The sequence below is a fragment of the Larimichthys crocea genome, chromosome XXIII, assembly GCF_000972845.2.
Source record: "Larimichthys crocea isolate SSNF chromosome XXIII, L_crocea_2.0, whole genome shotgun sequence".
NCBI lineage: Eukaryota > Metazoa > Chordata > Actinopteri > Sciaenidae > Larimichthys > Larimichthys crocea.
In genome coordinates, this window is record NC_040033.1 from 19,097,144 (window position 1) to 19,120,320 (window position 23,177).

The 23,177-nt window shown below is 43.5% G+C and overlaps 2 protein-coding genes, 1 long non-coding RNA gene and 1 other non-coding gene across 8 annotated transcripts in view; all 4 read right to left on the bottom strand.

Moving 5' to 3' along the window:
- dnah5l (dynein, axonemal, heavy chain 5 like) overlaps positions 1 to 306 on the bottom strand; it is a 32,703-nt gene extending 32,397 nt beyond the window's left edge. Inside the window, exons 1-2 of the mRNA XM_027274426.1 lie at positions 232 to 306; positions 41 to 141 (exon numbers count right to left, since the gene is read on the bottom strand). Coding sequence (XP_027130227.1) covers positions 41 to 85 — 45 coding nt within the window. The 5' untranslated portion in view covers positions 86 to 141; positions 232 to 306. The remainder of the gene's footprint in view (positions 1 to 40; positions 142 to 231) is intronic.
- A 4,377-nt stretch (positions 307 to 4,683) lies between these two features.
- Positions 4,684 to 6,559, bottom strand: LOC109138971 (uncharacterized). Its single transcript, XR_003461558.1, has 3 exons — positions 6,421 to 6,559; positions 5,739 to 5,912; positions 4,684 to 5,236 (listed from the first exon to the last, which is right to left on the bottom strand). It is a non-coding gene; the product is annotated as an uncharacterized LOC109138971 (transcript).
- Positions 6,560 to 10,575: 4,016 nt separating this feature from the next.
- LOC113744467 (uncharacterized) lies at positions 10,576 to 13,121 on the bottom strand. Of its 2 annotated transcripts, XR_003461560.1 has the most exons (3): positions 13,061 to 13,121; positions 12,625 to 12,798; positions 10,576 to 12,398 (listed from the first exon to the last, which is right to left on the bottom strand). It is a non-coding gene; the product is annotated as an uncharacterized LOC113744467 (long non-coding RNA). The 2 variants fall into 2 exon arrangements; XR_003461559.1 differs by lacking the exon at positions 13,061 to 13,121 and having other exon boundaries at positions 12,625 to 12,889.
- Positions 13,122 to 16,031: 2,910 nt separating this feature from the next.
- rreb1a (ras responsive element binding protein 1a) overlaps positions 16,032 to 23,177 on the bottom strand; it is a 50,111-nt gene continuing 42,965 nt past the window's right edge. For all 4 annotated transcript variants that reach the window (XM_019270070.2, XM_019270066.2, XM_019270067.2 and 1 more), the window contains 4 exons: positions 22,808 to 22,963; positions 21,799 to 21,914; positions 20,988 to 21,717; positions 16,032 to 20,902 (listed from right to left, as the gene is read on the bottom strand). In XM_019270070.2, the coding sequence (XP_019125615.1) occupies positions 20,223 to 20,902; positions 20,988 to 21,717; positions 21,799 to 21,914; positions 22,808 to 22,963 (1,682 nt within the window). In that variant the 3' untranslated portion in view covers positions 16,032 to 20,222. The remainder of the gene's footprint in view (positions 20,903 to 20,987; positions 21,718 to 21,798; positions 21,915 to 22,807; positions 22,964 to 23,177) is intronic.

Genomic DNA, 23,177 nt, shown 5'->3' on the forward strand with positions numbered 1-23,177 from the left:
GCATCCATCCTGTGGCTAAAGGCTGTTACTGTTTACTTACGGAGGTGCCAGTGGTCGGTGATGGAGCAGTCGGAGGGGAAGACATGTGATTAAGGGCTCTCAGGTTCTGGCTTCCTATTCGCCGGTGCCCTCTGCCACCATCTGAGCATGGGCGAGAAAACAGTGGAAATGTATTTACCTTCACAGACAGCCAATCACACGGTCACACCATCATGTTTATTTCACCTGTACCTCTGCGGAGCTGAAGCAGAGGAGGTCTGGGTTTGATCAAAGCTCTGTCTGCTCCTCCTTCCTCCTCCTGTTCCTCTCCTCCAGGGCCGTCCTCGACCGCCTGCCCTCCTGCCTGGAGCTCTGTGTCCGGGGAAGGAGCATCGCCGCTCAGCCCAGGATCAGAGCTGTCAGCTGGGGGAACAACAACAGGCACCTCTTCCCCCGCTGGAACCTCAGCTGGGGACTGAGAGTCCGGATCTGAATCCATCTGAGAGTTGAGACATATTCAGCATCCGCTCAGCTAAATGGTACCAGATCCTTTTTGTTTCTTTTAAAATGGACAGACTCAGACCACGTGGACACTGAGAGGCATTTTGGAAAGAGCTCTGTGAACTTTACTGATCTGTTTGATGGACATTTAGAAAACAACTACAGAATGCACCTCAAAGTGCTTCAGGCAAGCGAACGCAAACAGAGAAATGATTCTGTCTCATTTGGCATCATGATGTCTCAAACCCAAACTCGTGTCGGTCTGTCAACAGGCAGGAGCTCCTGCAGAGCGCGGCTGTAACAGAGTGTCCACTGACCTGTGTGTCGTCTGAGCGTTGAGTCAGAGCTGCAGAAAGACTCAGAATAACCTCAGCGGGTCGGAGAGTCGGAGGGAGAGCGAGGCTGCGAGACAATGAGAGAGAGAGATCAGCTGTACATCACAACCAGCCAAAGGAAAAGTTTGACCGTCGCCATGGTAACCATGGCAGAAAGTTTTGCGTGTGTGTATGTGGGTGTGTGTTGGTGACTTGGCAACTAAACAGACAACAGAGCCGTACAATAGAAACCAGGAGAGAGAGTGTGTGTGTGTGTGTGTGTGTGCAGTTATAAAGAAATAATACGTAACATATGTACTGTCTAAAACCTGGACGTAGTCTCTGAGACGTCCCCGCAGACTGTCTAAAACCTGGACGTAGTCTCTGAGACGTCCCCACAGACTGTCTAAAACCTGGACGTAGTCTCCGTGACGTCCCACAGACTGTCTAAAACCTGGACGTAGTCTCCGTGACGTCCCCGCAGACTGTCTAAAACCTGGACGTAGTCTCCGTGACGTCCCCTGCAGGTTTTTGAAGAGTTGTCATGAAGCTCAGTGCGGCCGCTGTGACCGCCATCTTGTCAGTCCTGCCTCTTATCTAAAAATGAGTCCCCACCTGTCAGTCAAAGCGTCCACGCTCTTAACCCTGCATAACTTTAAGCCTTAATATAATGTGAACAGGTGAGTTGTATATAAATTCACCCTCAGTACAGTTGTCATGAACGGGGAAATTAGCTACAGAGACCAAAACTGTTTTTTGTACCAGGCTGTAAACATGTTTATTTCTGCTGTGAAGTTGGACATTTGGACATGGGGACTTATGGAGACTGACTCACTTCTTTCATTCAGGCTGTCAAAATGACCTGAAACAAACATCGTGATGTTGAGACTCGTCGTGTTTCCACCTGTTTTCCACTTCCAAGTCAAAAAATATCTTCACTATAATCGTCTCTGTCTTTTTAATCTCTACTGAGAATTAATTCAACAAATGCTTCATTTACACCAACATGCAGGACATTTATATTCAAAGAAGCTGGACTGTGGAGATTTACATCACACCATAATAACAGTAATAAACTTTATTTGTAGAACAACTTTGAACAAATGCAAAAATAAACAGAATAAACAAAAACTGTGAGAGAATGCCATAATTTATGTGACCACTAAACCATAAACCACTGAATGATAACAATGAAAGTTCAAAGATGGATTATGAAAAAAGCATAAACTGAGTTAAAACACATTTTAAAGAAGTGTGAAGCAAAGTACAGAAAGGAGTTTCAGTTTTCTAAATATTTAGTGAGCTGGATTCCCTAAAATATCTACAGGAAGTGTGTTCAATAAGTTTGGCCCGTCACTGACAAAGGCTGTTCATCTGCAGTTATGTTGACATGAACTGAACTAATCTGTAGAAGCTCTTTGGGTTCAGTTATGAATGAATGAAGAATGTCACATGATCCAGAGGAACACACGTGATGATGGTGGACTTGACATTGTGTCTGACAGTGGAGCTGATCTCAGAGCAGTTCAGACTGCAGCGCTGACAGTCATCTCCACTTGTTGTGATTCCTCCGTCAGTCTCTCCTGGATGAAGCTCTCCTCTCCACTCCACCTCCCAGTAACATGGCCCAGTCAGAGCTAATGCTGCTGCTTCAACCTCTCTGGATCATCAGGACTCAGCTGATCCTCTCTCAACACAAACACCTTTCTCACCACTTCCACCTGATGAGAGAAGCAGACAGACAACAGAAGTCATGAATCAGTGTTTCCAGAGACTCCCTTCATCAGCTGTCAGTCAGTGATGCAGCACATCCAGTATAAAGACCAGCAGGACTTCAGTCCTGTTCAGACACAAGTGGAGCGGCTGTGTAGCGTAGCCAGCTTCCTGTCAGCTCTCATGTTAACGTGTTGGACTGAAGCTCACAGACCTGCATCAAGTCTGTTGACTCTGCACATTTCACTCAAGTACACAGTGGAAATAAAGTGCTGACAGTCCCTGAACGCATCATCAGTGCAGAAACAGAGAGACATTCACTGCTCACTTTCATTTTCAGCTGTGGGTCCTGGACTTCAGCAGAGGTTCTGCTCTGTACAAAGACCACATGCTCACTAAATGTAATGATGCTTCTTTGCAGGCTTCAGTCAGACTGATCTGAGAGCTGTGACAAAGATGAACTGATCAGTTCTTTAGTGTTGGAATGAGAGAACAAACACTTTGAGATCAGATCTGATGAATGAGGACCACTGTCTCTGTACATCTTGGAATGCTGTCAGCTGGAATCAGCTTTATTTCCTGTAGACATGAACACAACAACAACAGTCGTCTTCACATCAACCAAAAACACATGATCACAACGAGCTTCTGGCTCATCTGATTGGCTGACTGTTCTCTCTCTCTCTGTCTTTCTGTCCAATCCTGAAGCCTGTCACCGTTCTCCTCTCACAGCTTCACTGAGGAAAGCAGCCGCTGAGAAGGTCGGAGGTTTACAGGAAATACTGGATCTGTGCTTTGATACTAACTGTGTTTAGTACAATACTGCTGAGACCAACATGGACTGACTGCAACCCTCTACTCACCACAGAGTCTTCAGTCTGCAGTGTGGACTCTCCCAAAGATCAGACAGAGGCTCCACTTCTGAATCCTGCAGGTCGTTTCCTCCCACGTCCAGCTCTGTCAGATGGGAGGGGTTGGACTTCAGAGCTGAGGCCAGAGAAGCACAGCTGATCTCTGACAACCTGCAGTCCTCCAATCTGAATAAAGAATAAATGATGTTGATAAAAATCCATTTATATAACATTCAGACAACATTCATGTCGACACAGATTAATAACATGCTGCTGATCTGTGTGTGTGTGTGTTCAGACATTATTTGTGGAAACACATTGAAATCAACAGAAACCAAAAATATGATGTCTGCAGTTTAGTGTCACCACAACTTTTACATCATATTAATCTCAGCACAGAAGTAAAAAATGGTGTCTGACCCCAGAGTCTGCAGTCTGCAGCGTGGGCTCTCCAGAAAATCACACAGCAGCTTCACTCCTGAATCCTGCAGCTTGTTTCCACTCAGGTCCAGGTGTGTCAGATGGGAGGGGTTGGACTTCAGAGCTGAGGCCAGAGAAGCACAGCTGATCTCTGACAACCTGCAGTCCCACAATCTAAATAAAGAATAAATGATGTTGATAAAAATGCATTTCTGATCCAATCAGATGTGTTCAGACACAACATTCAGACAACCATTCATGTCAACACAGATTAATAACATGCTGCTAATCCGAGTGTGTGTGTGTGTGTGTGTGTGTGTGTGTGTGTGTGTGTGTGTGTGTGTTGAAATCAACAGAAATCAAAGAAATATTTCTACTTCAACAAGTAAACTTGATCATTTCAAACAAATCTGAGTTCAGAGGATCTTCTGTATGCAGATGTGACCATTGACCAACAATTCTAAATATTCATTGACTTTAACCACTAACAGAGACATTTTCTACAGTTTCTTTAAGAAACACAAGTCTTTGTGACTGCAGACTAAATTTAATACAACAAACATGAAAATATGAACAAAAGGACATTTACAACTTTATGGATGTAAGTTATGTCTGAACATAAATTAGCTTCACTTGTTAATTAAACATCAGATCTACAATAGTAACAGAGATTCAGTGAACAGACCTCAGAGTCTGCAGTCTGCAGTGTGGACTCTCCAGAAAATCACACAGCAGCTTCACTCCTGAATCCTGCAGGTCGTTTCTGTTCAGGTCCAGCTCTGTCAGATGGGAGGGGTTGGACTTCAGAGCTGAGGCTAGAGAAGCACAGCTGATCTCTGACAAACTGCAGCTATCCAAACTGAATGAAATATAAATGATGTTGATAAAAATCCATTTATAATCCAATCAGATGTGTTCAGGTTTGAAAACATAAAAAGACATTATTTATAAAAATGTGTTGTTCATTCAGTTTCTTATATAAAATGTCTCACATAAATCAAAATAAAGACATTGATATCAATGATCAGACATTATTTGTGGAAACACATTGAAATCAACAGAAACCAAAGAAATATTTCTACTTCAACAAGTAGACAGAAGACCTCAGACATCATTATCAGACATTTGTCCTGTTTCAACAATTTCATGAAAAATACTGAGACAGATGTTTTCTATAGAGTTCAAAAAAGGCAACATGTAATTAATAAATAAGACTTAATGAAATAACTGATTATTGAAGTCCAAACAAACCTTTCTAACCCTCTTTAACACGTGTTCCTGCACTTGTGATGCTCTCATTTCACAGCACAGATTTAGACTATCCTCATCACCACTGTCATCTCCATCAGCACACAGCTGACTGACTGTGAGCTTCATCCTCAATCATCTTTAGAACTGGATCAAATGTGCAAAGTGACATGAATGTTGTCTTCCTCTGAAATGTAACCTTGGACCTCTCTGTAGAAATATAGTGGATTATTTAAGCTCCTGTTTACTGGCTGAGTCACAAAGGGACATCGATTCCTGAATGGAAGCATCATTACATGTTGAAGTGATCAGACACGATACTTCAAACACTGTGTGTGTGTGTGTGTGTGTGTGTGTGTGTGTGTGTGTGTGTGTGTTAGTTCTGAAGGTTCTGTATAAAAAGACATTTTTCCTGAAAACGTGTTGTTCTTTTCATGTTTCATGTAGAGATGTCTCACATGAAACTAAAATAAATCTTGGTTTCATGGCAGCACATTAAAGGATCAATCCTTCAGTTTTCTTAATAACATGAATCCAGTTTGAGTACAGACTCAATTCAAACTGTTCACACTGACAAACTTTAAAAAGAGCTGCTGTGATTTGTGCTCAGACAAACACAGAAAACAAGAAGACTGAAAGAAATGTCAAACTTCTGTTCTGGATTTAAATTTGGTAGATATACACTGTACAAGAGCAGAACACATGAACTGACCTCAGAGTCTGCAGTCTACAGTTTGGACTCTCCAGTCCAGCAGACAGAAGCTTCACTCCTGAATCTTTCAGGTCGTTGTTAGTCAGATCCAGGTGTGTCAGATGGGAGGGGTTGGACTTCAGAGCTGAGGCCACGACTTCATAGTGAGTCTCTGAGAGTCCACAGCCAGTAAGTCTGTGATGACAGAGAATATAAAAGTTAAAGTCAAATAAAATCTGACATTTTATTCTAAAAATGGACTCTGTGCATTTTGCATCACAAAGCACATCAACATGAGCGTCTGTAGCTCAGCTGGTCAGTTGTTCAGTCTGAGCTGGTCAGCCATTGATCACAAGGTTTGTAGACAAACAGTCCCACATCATTTCCTGTTTGACCAAATGTAAGAATTTGCTGCTTTTATCTATTTCATATCATCTTAAATTCAATGTTTTCAGGGTTTTAGACTGTTGGTCGGAGAAAAGAAGCCTCCAAGACAGAATAGATCGCTAACCGTCGACGTTCCATGAACATAAACAGACAACAGTGTCTCCAGACTAGAATGTGCTGACAGTAACACTAACATGGGGAAATACATTCTCTCTGACTAGTTCTGGGCGTATAGTATGTGTGCTGTTATCTGTAGGGTTTAAAGTCTGACCACCAGCATGAGTTGGGCAGAATAGAGAGCGACTCATATGCATACCTGATTGGATGTGAGGATGTCTCTGATTCTCCTTGATCAAGCTTCAATAAATATCACAGCAGAAGACATCAGAGGCTCCTGAACACTTTCTTCCCTCCTGACCTGGTGCCATTGATTTCAGGAATTTCTCCACAACACCAACCAGTTGATCAAAGAAATGAAAGCTACATTTATTGAACTCTAAGTCTTATTTTTAACTCCTTCACTTCTATTTATTTGGTCCTGGCACAGATTTAATCAATGATCTATTTCCCCCGCACATCATTTCTCATGTTCCTCTTCACATTTCATCAGACTGTGTGACGCTGAACTGAAAACACTGATAGTTAAACACTTTGAGCAGCAGCCATTTCAGCAGCTACCTCACTGAAGCTAACCTTTGTGATCAAACTACAGCAGCCAGTGCTCTTCATCTTCATCATCCAGATACTCACTACATTACAGATTATTACACTTACAGTAACGTAAGGAGCTGCTGTCAACTCGACTCACATCTTTACTTCACCTGTCTTTAACCCCTGAAATACCAAATACTAGCAGAGACAAGAGGGAAAGAGAGAGAGCTTCCTTACTGTTTAGAAATCAAACTCATCTCTCATGGAGCAAAACATGGAAAGAATTCATTGTTGGGAACTAAACCATTTAAAGTGGCTCCGTTCATTGAATGAGGATGAAGAGGGGGATGTTCTGTTGGCTCTTCAAGAGGGAGGATGGCCTCCACTCACATCCTCTCCAATCAAACAAGAATTATAGAGATTGTATAAAGTGTGAAAATGGACAGAACAGTCCTTCATATGAAACAGCTCAGAAACTGCTGAGAAACAAACAGAATATCAACAAGTGCATGAAAACTGGAATGAACAAACTTCAAGTGATGTGTGTGTGTGTGTGTGTGTGTGTTCATCGAACAGACCAAACTAAACACACACTTTATATTTACATGTTTAATGTCATTCAACACAAGATTCAGACATAAGCTGAAAGTTTCATTTAAACTACAAATAGAAAACAAAAGTGAGCAGGACACCGATCACAGGAGAGCAGAACCCTGATACCAGGTGTTCACATGCCACAGTGCAGGAGTTTGTGAAGCCAGAATATCTGTGCAAACATAAACATAAACAATGATAATATATGTACATGGCCCACCTTCAGATCGATTTAAAAACGTCCAGATTTAAAGTTAGCAATGGTAAAAAAAAAAAAAGGCGGGAATTCATGTGAAGCACTTTAAAACTGAGAAGTTTCACATTTCCCAGTGTCCCTGAACGCAGCATAACGGGTTTTAATGCGCATGTGCGCGGCGGGAAAAGAGACGAAGGACAGAGAAGAAGATGGCGGAACAATTAGCTTTTTGATGCTAAATCATATTTTAAACTTTAATAAGGGCAAAACTATGAAGTGGACAGAGGAGCTGGGTGTAAAAACAGTTAACAGAGCTTTTTAATTATTATAAGTGTGGATTTAATGCTAGCTTTCTCTCAGCTAGCTTTGATTTTCTTTGAGCGGGAAAATATCTTTTGTTTTATTTGAGCGGTTCATAAAGCGTCCGCCATGTTGTTACAGTGAAGCTGTTTAATGTGAATCTTTTTTATTTTTAAAGAAAGTCAAGTTTTTCCTTCATCAGGCATCAACTGGGCAAATATATAAATATTGTCTGTGAGTACAAATATGTTCCTATGTACCTGCATGGCATTTTTTGTACAGCTTTAATATTCTGTGGAAATATTTCCCCGACCACCTTCTAGGTCGGCCGTTTTGCCACCGTGGGAAGAACATGGGTGGAGGCGTGTATTAGAAGGATGCCGGCCTACAGTCGAATCAACAAGCTCTCCTCTCAGATGAACCGGACAGGGGAAAAACTGAAAGGTATGCATGAATGAAAAACAGCTTTCAGAGACACCAGGCTCAAGATGTGCATGTACGGTAAGTTACTGTCAGCAGAGACTGAGAGAAGTGTTTAAAGGGCAATCACAGTGTGGTTTAAATTTGGGCTCTTTGTTGATATATTGAGATATCCAGAGTAGTGTATGTTAATATACTTGGTGCTGAATAACTGTAGTCGACCTGGAGCCAAGTCTTACAGAGGGTTCGGTTTCCAGGGGTGTTCAGTCAATTTAAAGGGGACATGTTATTAAAAAAATAACATCTTTAGTATTTCTGCACGTCCATATCTGGAGCGTCTGTCAGTCCAGAAACTATGAAATGAAACAACCCAGTCAGTGTTCAGAGAGCGAGGCTCGTCAGTAAACGTGTTTAAGATGTTGGTCCAGTTGGGACATGAGGTGTCGGCTCGTGAGAATTGTACCATCTGCTCCATCTGAGCATCTCCACCCACAGCTGGAGAAATAACTTTGCGGTTCGCCATTTTACCCATTTGACCACGAGCTCCAGACCCCCCGGGGCGTGAGTGAAGACGGCGGACAGCAGAGACTGAGCAGGTTTGGAGGAAAACACTAAATCCACAGTAAGTTTGGATCTTTGTCTTTCCAGCTGGTTTATAAGTTCACTCATCACAGTTAAAGGAGCTTCTTTTATCTGCAGCTGAAGTTACAGGAACCGTCTCTAGTTACGTGTTACAGCTAATGTTGCTACGGCTAGCAAGCTAACGCAAACACATAGGCAGCTAGCTAGGCTAACAATTAGCTCGTTGATGATAAATCATATTTTAAACGTTAATAAGGGCAAAACTATGAACTGGATAGAGGAGCTGGGTGTAAAAACAGTTATTAATGATTTATACATATTTAAGTGTGGATTTCAAATTGCCATTTAACACAGTGAGAGTTTAATGCTAGCTTTTTCCTAGCTAACTTTGATTTTTGATTTTTCGATAAAGCGTCGGTCATATTGACGCTCTGTATCTGGAGAGTCTGTCAGTCCAGAAACTGTGAAATGAGAGAGCTCGGTTTGTCAGTAAACATGTTCATGTTCAGATGTTGGTCCAGTTGGGACATGAGGTGTCGGCACGTGAGAATTGTACCGCCTGCTCCATCTGAGCATCTCCACCCACAACTTTGCGGCACTCGCCATTTTATCGCCCGCAAGCGCCGGACCCCTGGATAAAACTGGACGATTAATTTTATTTTTTACGTAATCGTGCCTCAATGACTGAAGAACTGCGCATGTTTTCTCATGGATCGTACTGGCTGCCTGTGACTTGACCTCAAACTTGGAAGCTGTAAGTTTTGCCCCGTTTTCTGTCATTTTACCGTATCTTTTGTAGGTTAGCCTGTGTAACGTGGCAGACAATTTTTAAAAATGGCCTCAAAGTTTTTTTGGAAAAAGTAATGTCTTATTTTGTAATTTTAACTTTCCATCATAATTAACAGGTGAGAGCTGTCTGAAAGCCTTTAAGTGTCAAATGAGTGTTGCTGATGACATGAAGTTAAAGATTTTAGCAGTACACGGGACTCACACAGGAGGCGTTACAGCAGCGGAACGGCAGGAGAATCCTGGACATAGGCGAGACCCCGCGATAAACTGTGTATAAAGAAAACAACAACAAACAGCTGACTTTGCTTCTCCGACGTGGAGGAGATTATAAAAAGCATCTGTTGTGTCATAAATGATTGTGTGTTGTTCCACTTCAACAATTAGTCTCTCATCGTTCATGTTGAGACCCTTTGATCGATCTTTGATCACCTGGTGCCACCGGTCATGACGTAACGTTGATGTGAAGTTGTAAAAAGCTGCATCAACTGCGTATTGTGTTTTATTTTGAAAGGGGGCGGAAGTTTATTACGTTGATTCTGTGTCGGATTTCCTGTCTGGTGCGCAGTGCTCTGTTGAAATTTACGAGGTTTAGCAGCGGCTCACGGCAAAAATTGAAATGCTACGAAAAGCTCGCGCCGTGGCGCAGAGAGACGCTGCTGAGACGCTTCTGAGATGCGCCCTGTGTGAGTGCTCTCATTGACTAGACTGGCGGCTATTTGCTATGGTGACCGCGGCACTGCCGTTCCGCTGCTGTAACGCCTCCGGTGTGAGTCTGCCTTTACATGGTTGATGCGTTCAGGGACTGTCAGCATTGTCCTTGTTATTACAAAACTCACAGGATATGTCCACATAAGTACCTGAAACATCACCTGAAAGTTTCATTCAAATTAATCACTGGTGTGCGCTACCAATGAAAAACAAAACTGGGCATAACACAAATCAGATTATAAATCAGATTTTTTTATTCATTACAAACTGCAGGATATGTTTCCTAACAATGTTGAACCACGTGAAAAAATACTTTTACATATTTAACGCCACTTGAAACTAATTGTTGTTTTGTGATAAGTCAAATTTGTTCGATGCTGTCAGTTAGACTCAGACTCAGTCAAAGAGACAAACCTGATATCAGGTTTCTGAAACCTGGTCAGAGTGCATTTAAACTATAATGACCTTGTTCTTCCCATTGCTAATAAACTTTGTATAAAAATTAAAGACATGTAGAGCAAAGTGGTTTACAACACAGAAATCACATGAACCGAGTGCTTAACATGGAAATAAACCTAAAAACTGGGAGAGAATGCCATTATTAATGTGACAGAAGATGGGAAATAAACCACTGAATAATAACAATGAAAGTTCAAAGATGGATTACGAAAAAAGCATAAACTGAGTTAAAACACATTTTAAAGAAGTGCATGAGTGTGAAGCAAAGTACAGAAAGGAGTTTCAGGCCTGTATCAGGAAAGTCAGAGTGAGCTAACGGCTGAAGTGAAGAGAGACGTTTTGAACTTTCTTTTCTAAATATTTAGCGAGCTGGCTTCCCTGCAGGCAGGCAGTGTGTTCAATAACTTTGGCCCGTCATTGACAAAGGCTGCATCCTGATTTTGAGCTGAAGTCTCTCAGTGTTTTTTGTTTCAGTCAGTTTTTCAGCATCTTTTTGATTAATAAATGGTCGTTCTTGTTAATGTGGGACTTGAATCTTTGACCTGAATCTAGGATAACCAAGATTTGTAAAACTCAGATTTAATCCAGAGAGTTGATTTCTTCTAGATTATTATCATTAACATCATTTTTCTATTTGTTTTAGGCTCGACTAGTAGGGTTTCAGTTTTGTCCTCCGTTTAACTTGAAGAAATTGTCTCTCATCCATTTATTTCTTGACTACAGACAGGTAGTAATGGAGTTTATAGCTGCAGCATCATTTGGTTCAGCTGTGACGTACAGTCGCGTGTCATCTGCAATTATGGAAACATACATTGTGCTCTCTAATGATGTCACTAAGTGGCAGCATGTACAGTGAGAATAATAATGGACCTAAGGCATCTCCACTGTGCAACCCCCAAAACACATGTCATGTTTCTCAGACACACGATCTCCAAGACGTCAAACTTTCGAACGCAGAAAGACGACTGATGAAGATATCATGGTAGATAGATATATCAAGATATCAATAACAATGATATTTAAGTTTAGAGTCAGAATTCAGTTTGTAGACGCCAGTGAAGCTTCGATTCAATCCAAACTTTCTACAGGTTTGATCTTCTTGTTTCTGTCCAAAAATCATCTGTTAAACTGGGACAAACGTCTGTTATTGATGCTAATAAACAGAACTAAATGTGGACATTAACTGCAGTTCTCCATCAGTCCACAGGATGGAGCTGCAACAGAAAGCAAAGCAGTTATGTTGTCATGAACTGAACTAATCTGTAGAAGCTCTTTGGGTTCAGTTATGAATGAATGAAGAATGTCACATGATCCAGAGAAACACACATGATGATGGTGGACTTTGTGTCTGACAGTGGAGCTGATCTCAGAGCAGTTCAGACTGCAGCGCTGACAGTCATCTCCACTTGTTGTGATTCCTCCGTCAGTCTCTGCTGGATGAAGCTCTCCTCTCCACTGCACCTCCCAGTAACATGGCCCAGTCAGAGCTGATGCTGCTGCTTCAACCTCTCTGGATCATCAGGACTCAGCTGATCCTCTCTCAACACAAACACCTTTCTCACCACTCACACTCTGACAGAGATCACATCTTCCACCTGATGAAAGAAGAAGACAGACAGCAGATGTGTCTAAATACATATATCTGTCCTTCTGTCCAATCCTGAAGCCTGTCACCGTTCTCCTCTCACAGCTTCAATGAGGAAAGCAGCCGCTGAGAAGGTTGGAGGTTTACAGGAAATACTGGATCTGTGCTTTGATACTAACTGTGTTTAGTACAATACTGCTGAGACCAACATGGACTGACTGCAACCCTCTACTGACCTCAGAGTCTGCAGACTGCAGTGTGGACTCTCCACAAGATCAGACAGAGGCTTCACTGCTGAATCCTGCAGCTTGTTGTCAATCAGGTTCAGCTCTGTCAGATGGGAGGGGTTGGACTTCAGAGCTGAGGCCAGAGAAGCACAGCTGATCTCTGACAACCAGCAGTCCCTCAATCTGAATAATGTATACAGATGTGACCATTGACCAACAATTCTAAACATTCATTGACTTTAACCACTAACAGAGACATTTTCTAGTTTCTTTAAGAAACACAAGTCTTTGTGACTGCAGACTAAATTTAATACAACAAACATGAAAATATTAACAAAAGGACATTTACAACTTTATGGATGTAAGTTATGTCTGAACATAAATTAGCTTCAGTTGTTAATTAAACATCAGATCTACAAAAGTAACAGAGAGTCAGTGAACTGACCTCAGAGTCTTCAGTCTGCAGTGTGGACTCCCTAGAAAATCACACAGCAGCTTCACTCCTGAATCCTGCAGGTTGTTGAAGCTCAGGTCCAGCTCTGTCAGATGGGAGGGGTTGGACTTCAGAGCTGAGGCCAGAGAAGCACAGCTGATCTCTGACAACCAGCAGTCCCTCAATCTGAATAATGTATACAGATGTGACCATTGACCAACAATTCTAAACATTCATTGACTTTAACCACTAACAGAGACATTTTCTAGTTTCTTTAAGAAACACAAGTCTTTGTGACTGCAGACTAAATTTAATACAACAAACATGAAAATATGAACAAAAGGACATTTACAACTTTATGGATGTAAGTTATGTCTGAACATAAATTAGCTTCAATTGTTAATTAAACATCAGATCTACAATAGTAACAGAGAGTCAGTGAACTGACCTCAGAGTCTTCAGTCTGCAGTGTGGACTCTCCAGAAAATCACACAGCAGCTTCACTCCTGAATCCTGCAGGTTGTTGTAACTCAGGTCCAGCTCTGTCAGATGGGAGGGGTTGGACTTCAGAGCTGAGGCCAGAGAAGCACAGCTGATCTCTGACAAACTGCAGAACTCCAATCTGAATAAAGAATAAATGATGTTGATAAAAATCCATTTATAATCCAATCAGATGTGTTCAGGTTTGAAAACACAAAAAGATATTTTTTATAAAAATGTGTTGTTCATTCAGTTTTCTTATATAAAATGTCTCACATAAATCAAAATAAAGACATTAATATCAACGATCAGACATAATTTGTGGAAACACATTGAAATCAACAGAAACCAAAGAAATATTTCTACTTCAAGTAGAAATAGTAGACAGAAGACCTCAGACATCATTATCAGACATTTGTCCTGTTTCAACAATTTTTATGAAAAATACTGAGACAGATGTTTTCTATAGAGTTCAAAATAACTGATTATTAAAGTCCAAACAAACCTTTCTAACCCTCTTTAACACGTGTCCCTGCACTTGTGATGCTCTCATTTCACAGCACAGATTTAGACTATCCTCATCACCACTGTCATCTCCATCAGCACACAGCTGACTGACTGTGAGCTTCATCCTCAATCATCTTTAGAACTGGATCAAATGTGCAAAGTGACATGAATGTTGTCTTCCTCTGAAATGTAACCTTGGACCTCCCCGTACAAATATAGTGGATTATTTATACTCCTGTTTACTGGCTGAGTCACAACACAAGGTGACATCACTTCCTGAATGGAAGCATCATTACATGTTGAAGTGTCGTCTGTCGATGGTGACAGATCAGAAAAACTTCTGTTCTGGATTTAAATTTGGTAGATATACACTGTACAAGACCAGAACACATGAACTGACCTGAGAGTCTCCAGTCTACAGTTTGGACTCTGCAGTCCAGCAGACAGTGTCTTCACTCCTGAATCTTTCAGGTCAATGTTGTCATTCAGGTCCAGGTGTGTCAGATGGGAGGGGTTGGACTTCAGAGTTGAGGCCACGACTTCACAGAGAGTCTCTGAGAGTCCACAGCGAGAAAGTCTGTGATGACAGAGAATATAAAAGTTAAAGTCAAATAAAATCTGACATTTCATTTTAAAAATCGACTCTTTACTTCACAAAGCACATCAACATGAGCGTCTGTAGCTCAGCTGGTCAGTTGTTCAGCCTGAGCTGGTCAGACATTGATCACAAGGTTTGTGGTTTGAAACTTGAGCTCCTCCTGTCCACATGTCAAAGTGTCCCTGAGCAACATAATGAACGCAGCAAACTGTAACTTTAGACAAAGTGTCTGTCAAATGACTGTAATGTAAACATGTGTCATATTCTGATGAACAGGCTGCTGTGATTTGTGTTTGTTCAACTTTATTTGAACATGTTGTTCAATGAGCTCAGGAAAGGTGAGTGATGCAAAACTTTTGGTTTAGACTTCACCGTGCTTGTGAGTCGGCGAAGGGAAACATTGCTGTTGTGCAGACAAAAATGAAGACGTGGTCTGATAGGGACACCCATCTGAGGCCAGGCGATAAGGCATTGGTATTGTTGCCTATTCCTGGTTCAGCTCTGCAGGCTCGGCTGCTCGACTGAATGATTGCGGCTACATTTGTGATTGTGGGACAATGTCGGCAACGACAATTTTGTGTCAAAACTTGACCTTTTAAAGGGTTATTTTAATTTGACTTGGAGACCTCCGGTAGTCCAGTTTTCCACCTAACCAGGTTAGGCCTGTTTTTCCCTAGTTAGTGGGGAAGTAAAACCCAATTCACGACGACAGCTACGTGTTCTCTTCCTGTTTGAAACTGCCTCACACTGACGGGCACCAGTTAACTCGGTCACTCGTTGAACCAAAACACCGGCGAGTCGGAGAAATGAAGTAGTTTGTGTTGAGACAATAATAAAATAATGTAATAAATCAAATGTTGGATTAACACTCACCCTGCCTCAGCCTTCACTTCTCCTCCTTCTGCTCCGTCACCGAGAAATGGAGACTGGACAAACTGACTGATAGAACTGGTCCAACCTGTTCTATGTTTACAGGAAATCAGAAGTGTGTGTGTGTGTGTTAAAATGAGTGTGGCTCCAAATGTTGGAATAATAAAGTGCTTTAAATTCAATAAACGTCCTACCAGTTCCTACAGATCAGGGGCGTCCCTCTCTACCTTCACAGACCTCCTGAAGACCTCCAGCTCTTCAGAGAGGACCTCCTCTACAACACCACCAACAGCTGGACATGACACATCTGTCCTCTACAGCTGGACATGACACATCTGTATCTTACTGCTGCACCAACACGTCCTGGCCTCACTAAGTCACTTTGGATAAAAGCGTCAGCTGCTTGACTGAAGCACAAACAGGCTGACAGCGTCTCTTATATTTAGAATATTATGTTCTGTAATCTGAGCTGTGCTGGACTTTGAGTAAAGAAAGACAAAAGCATGGACAGCATTTGATTCACACACCTTTCCTTAATATAATCTTTATTGCTTTTTCTTATTGGGTTGAATACAGAACAGGTTTACATCTCTTGACTTTGTGAAACACTGTCATGTTTTACTAACAGCAGGAGGAGGAGAGGACAGACGAGGACGGGAAGGAGGAAGGGAGGAAGGAAGGGAGGAAGGAAGGTAACGCAACCACGGAAAAGTTTTCCACATGATTGCGTGTTAATGCTTTCTGATTGAGGTCCAGCGTGTGTGTGTGTGTGTGTGTGTGTGTGTGTGTGTGTGTGTGTCCTCTCCGGCGTTCCCTTTGACCTCTGACCAGGACAGGAAGTTACACGAGGGTTAAACCAAGACAGGAAACAGAAAAGATGTGAACCAAAATGTGGTGACATGGGGGGGCGTTAGGACGATGACGAGTTCACAGTCAAGTGCTAAATGTAGTGATTGACAGTTCTGAATCATTAATTAAAAAAAAAAAAAAATAATAATAATCAGGACTTGGAAAGAACAAGTTGCAACTCAGGAAATAAGAACATGAAGCATTTCGAATAATGGATTTGTGAAAGACCCTGAGAGCGAGATTATATATATTTATATGTGTGTGTGTGTGTGTGTGTGTGTGTGTGTGTGTGTGTGTGTGTGGAGATGGAGAAAGGAGAAATCATCCATAATTGAACAAATTAGATTAACATGCAAAAAAAAAAAAACTAACCTAAAACTCACCCTTTAACTGAACACAATGGATTTTCACAGTTTTATACGCATTTATATGTCATAGAGGAGAAAAAAGAAACACAAAAAAAAAAAATCATTTCTCAGCCAAACTAAACAACAACAAGAACAACAACAACAACAACAACAACAGAACCGAGAGACCCAGACAGTCCGTTCAAAGTCGTACAGGAGATCTACGTAAAGCTTTTGGTTTGGATTCAGAGGGATTCTTATTGCTCGTCCGTTAGTCCGCGACACAAACCATCAGTTCCTCAAAACAGTTCTGCAGCATAAATGTGATATTTAATACATGGCTTCTTCTCAAGTCATTGTAGAAACTCACTCACTCACTCACACACACCTGGGATCCAAATAAATACATTTAAAAACAGTCCACGTGCATTCGAATGGAAGTCCAGTATTCATATGGCCGTGCACACACACACACACACACACAAAGTCAGATGTACATAGACGCATATTCCCAAGGGAGAGGGATTAAACAGCTGAGAGAGAGAGAGAGAGAGAGAGAGAGAGAGAGAGAGAGTTTGTTTCAGCGCTAATTAAAGCTCTTAATTAATCTGAGCTCATCCGTCACGTTAAGTTACGTTACGTGGATTCACTCGGACCGTCGATCAAGTCCAACGTGGAGGAAGTCGAAGTCTGAACCACGTGGTTTGATCTCCGGTGAGCCGTGTGAACGTTTTGTCCAATCAGCGACCGGAACAACAACAGCGACAGTCAGCTCTTAAAAAACGTCTTCGTTACACAGATGCTGAAGATGAATTCTTTCTATCAGGACTGCAGAGCATCATGTAGCAAACACTCTCTCTCTCTCTCTTGATTGTGTCGCGATATTCCACTGTAGTAGTACTAGTAGTAGAAGTAGTAGTAGTAGTAGTTTTGGAAGTTGTTAGTGCCAGTTCACAGCAGCGCCCGGTCAGTCAGACGGTTAGTCCAGTTGTGGTTGTTCAATATTTCTTTCTGTTCGACCGACGAGCTGACTGACCGTCGTCGCCTTACAGTTCTGTTATGAGCCGCTGAGGTTCGATTCGTTTTGATTATGAGGTTGCTTTATATAAAAAAAATTAACAGAGACGAAAATGTACAAGAAGAAAAATTAGCTATATTCATCTTCACACACAAACAAAGAAAAGAAAACACACACACACACACACACACACACACAACCCCTCCCCCTCTGGTCGTGATATCAGGATCAGGAAGTGATCCAAACGTCTCTGCACTGTCCGGTTGATGTGAGGGGGGTCCAATCAGCCCTTTTACTTGTGTTATGTTTGTGTGTGCAGCAGGGTAACACAGTTCATTCACACCTGTCCATCCATCCATCCATCCATCCATCCATCCATCCATCCATCCGTCCGTCCGTCCAATCCCTTCCACCCCGTCGTCTAGCTGTTGGGGTTTAGTTTAAAAAATCTGAAAATTACAGCTGATTGTCTCCAACGCCAAATTCATAACCACGTCTTCAGATATCTAACGACCTCAGTGACGGCTCGTTTGACCGTCCACTTCAGGTGTCTCTAGTAAAAAACAAAACAAAAAAACAGCTGACGTACATGTCACGTAGAAATGAAAGTTTATTAGCTCTTCTGTTTGTCTCTGGATAGACTGGACCAGGGGGAGAGTCCTCGAGAAGACTAGAGGCCAACACACCACTACAGCAGTCCAGGGCTAACTCAACATGCTACGATAATACTGGATAGGGGGCGAGCTCGTCTGGTCAGTTAGCCCTAACGTGCACGCTTTCTTAACCTGTGGCTGATAACTAGAGCTAACTGACCGAAACAAGCTCGTTAGCTGGGTTAACGTGTCGTCTCTGGGCGGCTAGTCCTAGTTAGCATTTATTTTGAGCATCTGTGCAAAGCTCAGGCTAACGATAAGAGCTAGCTCGGGCTAAACGACCATAGCAGAGGAATTAAAAGAAATATGTAGTTCTATAATCTCTTCTGACTTGTTAGCCACTGCTAGCTCGTGTTTGACCCTGTTGCTAAAGTCCATTGAGCCAAAACGAGCTACAGCTAGCTAGCATTAGCCCTTTTATTAACTGCGGTGAATGCTAAGCTAAAGCCGTTTCTAGGCACATGGTTGCTGAAGTTAGCCTCGGCCAGCTGTGTTTGAGTTAGCCCTGGCTAGCTCTGATTTTAGCCCACAGTGGAAACCAGGCTAGCAAAGAAGTGAGCCTGCTTAGGAAGACACAGGATTGAACGGGTCGCCTACAGAGCTGTTTTCATGGTTGCAGTTAAAAAGCAGAGGTTGAGGTAAACTGAACCCGGGTCACGTGTTAGCGGCCGATAAATGTTAGCACGCTGGAGGCCCTGTGATAAACCCTAAATGAACACAAGGGGGCGATGATGAGAGACAGGTGGGAGTTACACTCATTCGCACGCACAACAAACATTTTTTGATTTGTTCAGTTATAAAAAAAGAAACACGAGAATTCCCCTCCCTACACCTAAATGTCACTGATAATCGCACACACGCAAAGAAAAAAGAAAATACTCTAGCATCACGTGCCACATGTTCAACTCTCTGTACACACATGGAATCAACTGAGAATGATTATGAATGAGAAATTATCAAACACACAAACCAACTCACAGGGTGGCTTCGAAGGGATCGATAGTGTGAGAAACAACACAGAGAACACAAACTGATCGACACACGAATCTGACGCCACTTTGACAAGTTCGTGAATGTTCTTCTGAGCCAGCTGAGACGGCGGCGACTGGCGGTGGAAGCGAGCCACGAGGACGACATTGAGGACGACGATGGCGTCGGCCTTTCTGCGTTTGTTTGTTTCCAGTTACAAAAAAAAAAAAAAAAGAGCTTCCATTGTCACACAGTGAGAGACGACGACTGTCGGCCAAACGCCGCCGCAAGTCGCCGCAAGTCGCCGTTTGCTGGTTGGTTTCACGACCGCCAACTTTGGCAGCCTACCAGCCAATCACACCTCCGGGTTCAGTTTGATCCGAATCGAGCTCGTCGAGCTCGAGAAGTGGCTGGTGAGTTTTGAAAAAGCTGGTTCAGAAATCTTAAAACTGGATTGTTCGGTCTGATTTAAATACAGAAGAATAAACACAGATCCGACAGTCCGTCTCAGTCTTTGTCTGTTTCTCTGCGTCTCCGTAAGTTGATCATCAATTCTCAAACAGAATCTAGAACAATAATAAATCATAACTTTATTCTTTTTATTGCTGAAATATAGATTCCCCGCACAAAAAAATAGTAATGCAAATCATCATTGTCATCATAAAAAGCTATAAAAATTAGATCCATCCTCCGTAATAATGCAGATAAAGATATAGCAAAAAGTCGGACTAGTAGTAAGGCACTTCAAGAAAACGAGGTTTTCGTCTTTCTATCAAAAAAAGTTTTCCGGGCTGGTTTTTGCATCATCATCATCATCAATGGTGTAGCGTCTTTCCGTCGTATGGCACTGTGGTGACAGCCGGTGGGTTGGGGTAGTTTCCCCTCAGTCTACCCCCACCAGAGGAGGCTCTCCGTTGGGTAGGATGTGCTCCAGAGGGGGCTTGGCGTGGATCTCCAGCAGCTGGATGAAGCCGTCTGCAGGGGCGGCTGCCGCGGACTCGTCTGTCAGCGAGCTGGAGGGCGAGAGCGAGGGTTCTTTGGAGAGGTTCGCTTCGGGCGTCTGTTTCGCCGAGTCGTCGTCGTCGCTGGCGGTCGTCTTTGTGTCAGTAGCTTGTTGGCTGGGAGTCGTGTCGTCACCGGAAGGCGAAGGTTGCGTCGCCGAGTTTGCAGAAAGTTCTGTTTTCTCCTCGCAGTCCGGTTCTTCTACGGCGTTTGCCGGTTCTGAATCTGCACCAGGCTCGGCTCGCTTAGCGGCGCTTTCTTCCTTCGACGTGGACGATTCTGCTACGTCGCCCTCCTCGCGCTCCTCTTTTGCGTCCTCTTCTTCCAGCTCCTTTGCCCCCGCAGCGCTGCCGCTGCCGCACTCGCTTTCGTTCTCCGAGGGCGGGCAGGTGGACGTCGGGGTCGGGGTGCAGGAGTCTCCATCCTCGCTGGCGGCGTCGTCGTTGCCGGCCGAGCCTCCGTCAGCTCCGCGGGGCTTCAGGTGAATCCTTTGGTGGCGAACCAGGCTGTGCTTCAAGGTGAACGTCCTCTCGCAGGTTTGACACTGGTATGGCCGCTCACCTGGAGGGGAGGGGGAGGCGGGGTTTATATCGAGAGCCATACACTGAGGTGTGTGTGTGTGTGTGTGTGTGTGTGTGTGTCGTACCTGTGTGGGACCTCATGTGTCTGGTCAGGTCCTGCAGAGACCAGAATCTTTTGCCGCAGACGTTACAGATCTTCTTCCTCTTGTCGACTCGTCTTCCTGTCGCCTCTCCTCCTTCTAAACTCTTTGGTTCTGACGCTTCCTCGTCGCTCCTCTCCTCTTTCTCCTTCTCCTCCTCCTCCGAATCCCCGCTCTCTCCTCCCTCGCTCTCGCCTCCCCTCACTCCTCCTTCCTCCTCCTCCTCTGTCTCCACCTCCTTCTTCTTCTGCTCTTCCTCTTTCTCCTCCTCCTCGGTCGGTTTGGCGGCGTCGCTCTCCATCGCCTCCTCTTTCACTGGCGGGTTCTCCTCCACTGGCGCTGGAGTCGGCGTCTCCTCGGAGAGGTGTGCCCTCTCGTGCCGAGCGAGGGTGGTGGCGTAGCGGAAACTCTTCTTGCACACTCGGCAGACATGTTTGTAGTCTGGCTGCTGCTTCACCACGGGGCTGCTGGAGGACGAGGGGGAGGAGGAGGTGGTTGTAGCACTGCTCTCCTTCTCTTGGCTCTCTGTTGGTACTTGGGGAGCAGAGGTAGAGGATGTAGAGGACGAAGAGGTGGACGAGGATGGAGGTTGGGAGGGTTGTTCTTCCTGAGCGGGGCTCGAGGACGTGCAGAGCTTGAAGTCGATCAGCTTTTTGCCGAAGTTCAGGTCCAGACTTTTGTTGCTGTGGCAGTCGTCGTCGTCGGCGCTCTCCACCTGGAAGAGAGGAGCTGAGGTCAGCACTGAGCGGACGTAGCGACAGCACGTCCAGACGACACCACGCTCAGGTAGCCTCACCTTGGCGCTGCTGCTCTGTGGAGGTTGTTTTCCCGGTGCTGCTCGGGGCTCTGGCTCCTCCTGCTGGTCCGGCTGCTCTGTGGTTTCAGTCTCCTGCTCCTCATCTGGACTGTAACCTGCAGCACAGACAACGTCACTTTATTTTGAAGTACTGTCGAAAGTTAAATGCCACAGTCAGACTTTTACTTTGAAGTACTGTTGAAAGTTAAATGCCACAGCCAGACTTTTATTTTGAAGTACTGTTGAAAGTTAAACGCCACAGCCAGACTTTTATTTTGAAGTACTGTTGAAAGTTAAATACCACAGCCAGACTTTTATTTTGAAGTACTGCTAAAAGTTAAACGCCACAACTAGACTTTTATTTTGAAAATCATACTGATAAAATATGTTTTAAATAACACTGCAGCGATGGTTTGACATTTTCTTTCTTACTGAACTTCTCCTCCTTCCTCATCACCTACATGAACATCTACATTATCTTTGTAGAGTTTACAGTTTAAAGTAAATTCAGAGCGAAATACAGATCACTAAGTTAATTATCTTGTACACAGAACAGCTGTGACAGATTCGGGGTGTTCAGCTCAGCTTAAAGGAACAATGTGTAACTAACAGTGACATCTAGTGGTTAAGAATGGTGCTGCAGTTCAAATTCAAAACATAGAACATACTAAATACGTCTCTTTCTTAAACTCCCCTTCAGACCTCAGGAGAACAAACATCTCACACAGCAGTGACGAGGTCGTAGGTCGTGTTTTTGGCAACTTTTGACATAAAAATCTGTGAATTTGGAGAAAAGTCACCACGACCTGCCCAGTCCTCCATACAATCACCACGTTTCTGCTCATGGAGCCTCTGAGGTCAGACACAGTAACGTTTACCTCATGTCTGAGAGTAGAAACATACTGACAGAAACACATCAGAGATCCTCAGACTACTCAGATGAATCAGATGGTCACGTGATTTGCTCATTAACCTGACTAATCAGCTCCACTTGTTTCTAATGACTAACCGTGGCTTGGTTTGTGGGTGGGGCTCGGCGTCATTGACTCCGCCTCTTGTTGTTCGGAGGGGGAGGGGCTCTCTGCGGTGGGGGCGGAGCCTGAGTCTGCAGAGGTGCTGAGGTCTTGTGCTTCTGGTGCTAGCTGCTCCGTCTCTGACTGACTTTCTGCAGAAAAACACAATCAGAACAAACCGAGACGGTGAGCGATGAAGGTGAACACAGAAAACAGAAAGCTGATTTCATGTTAAATCCACTTTATTAAACTTCCTCTGATAATCTAAACGCTTTACGGCACTAAGCGCGGATTCCTACAGGATCAGGCGCTCAGTGGGGTGATCCGTGTTCACACCGGCAGCCCGGAACGCAGGGGTTGACGCAA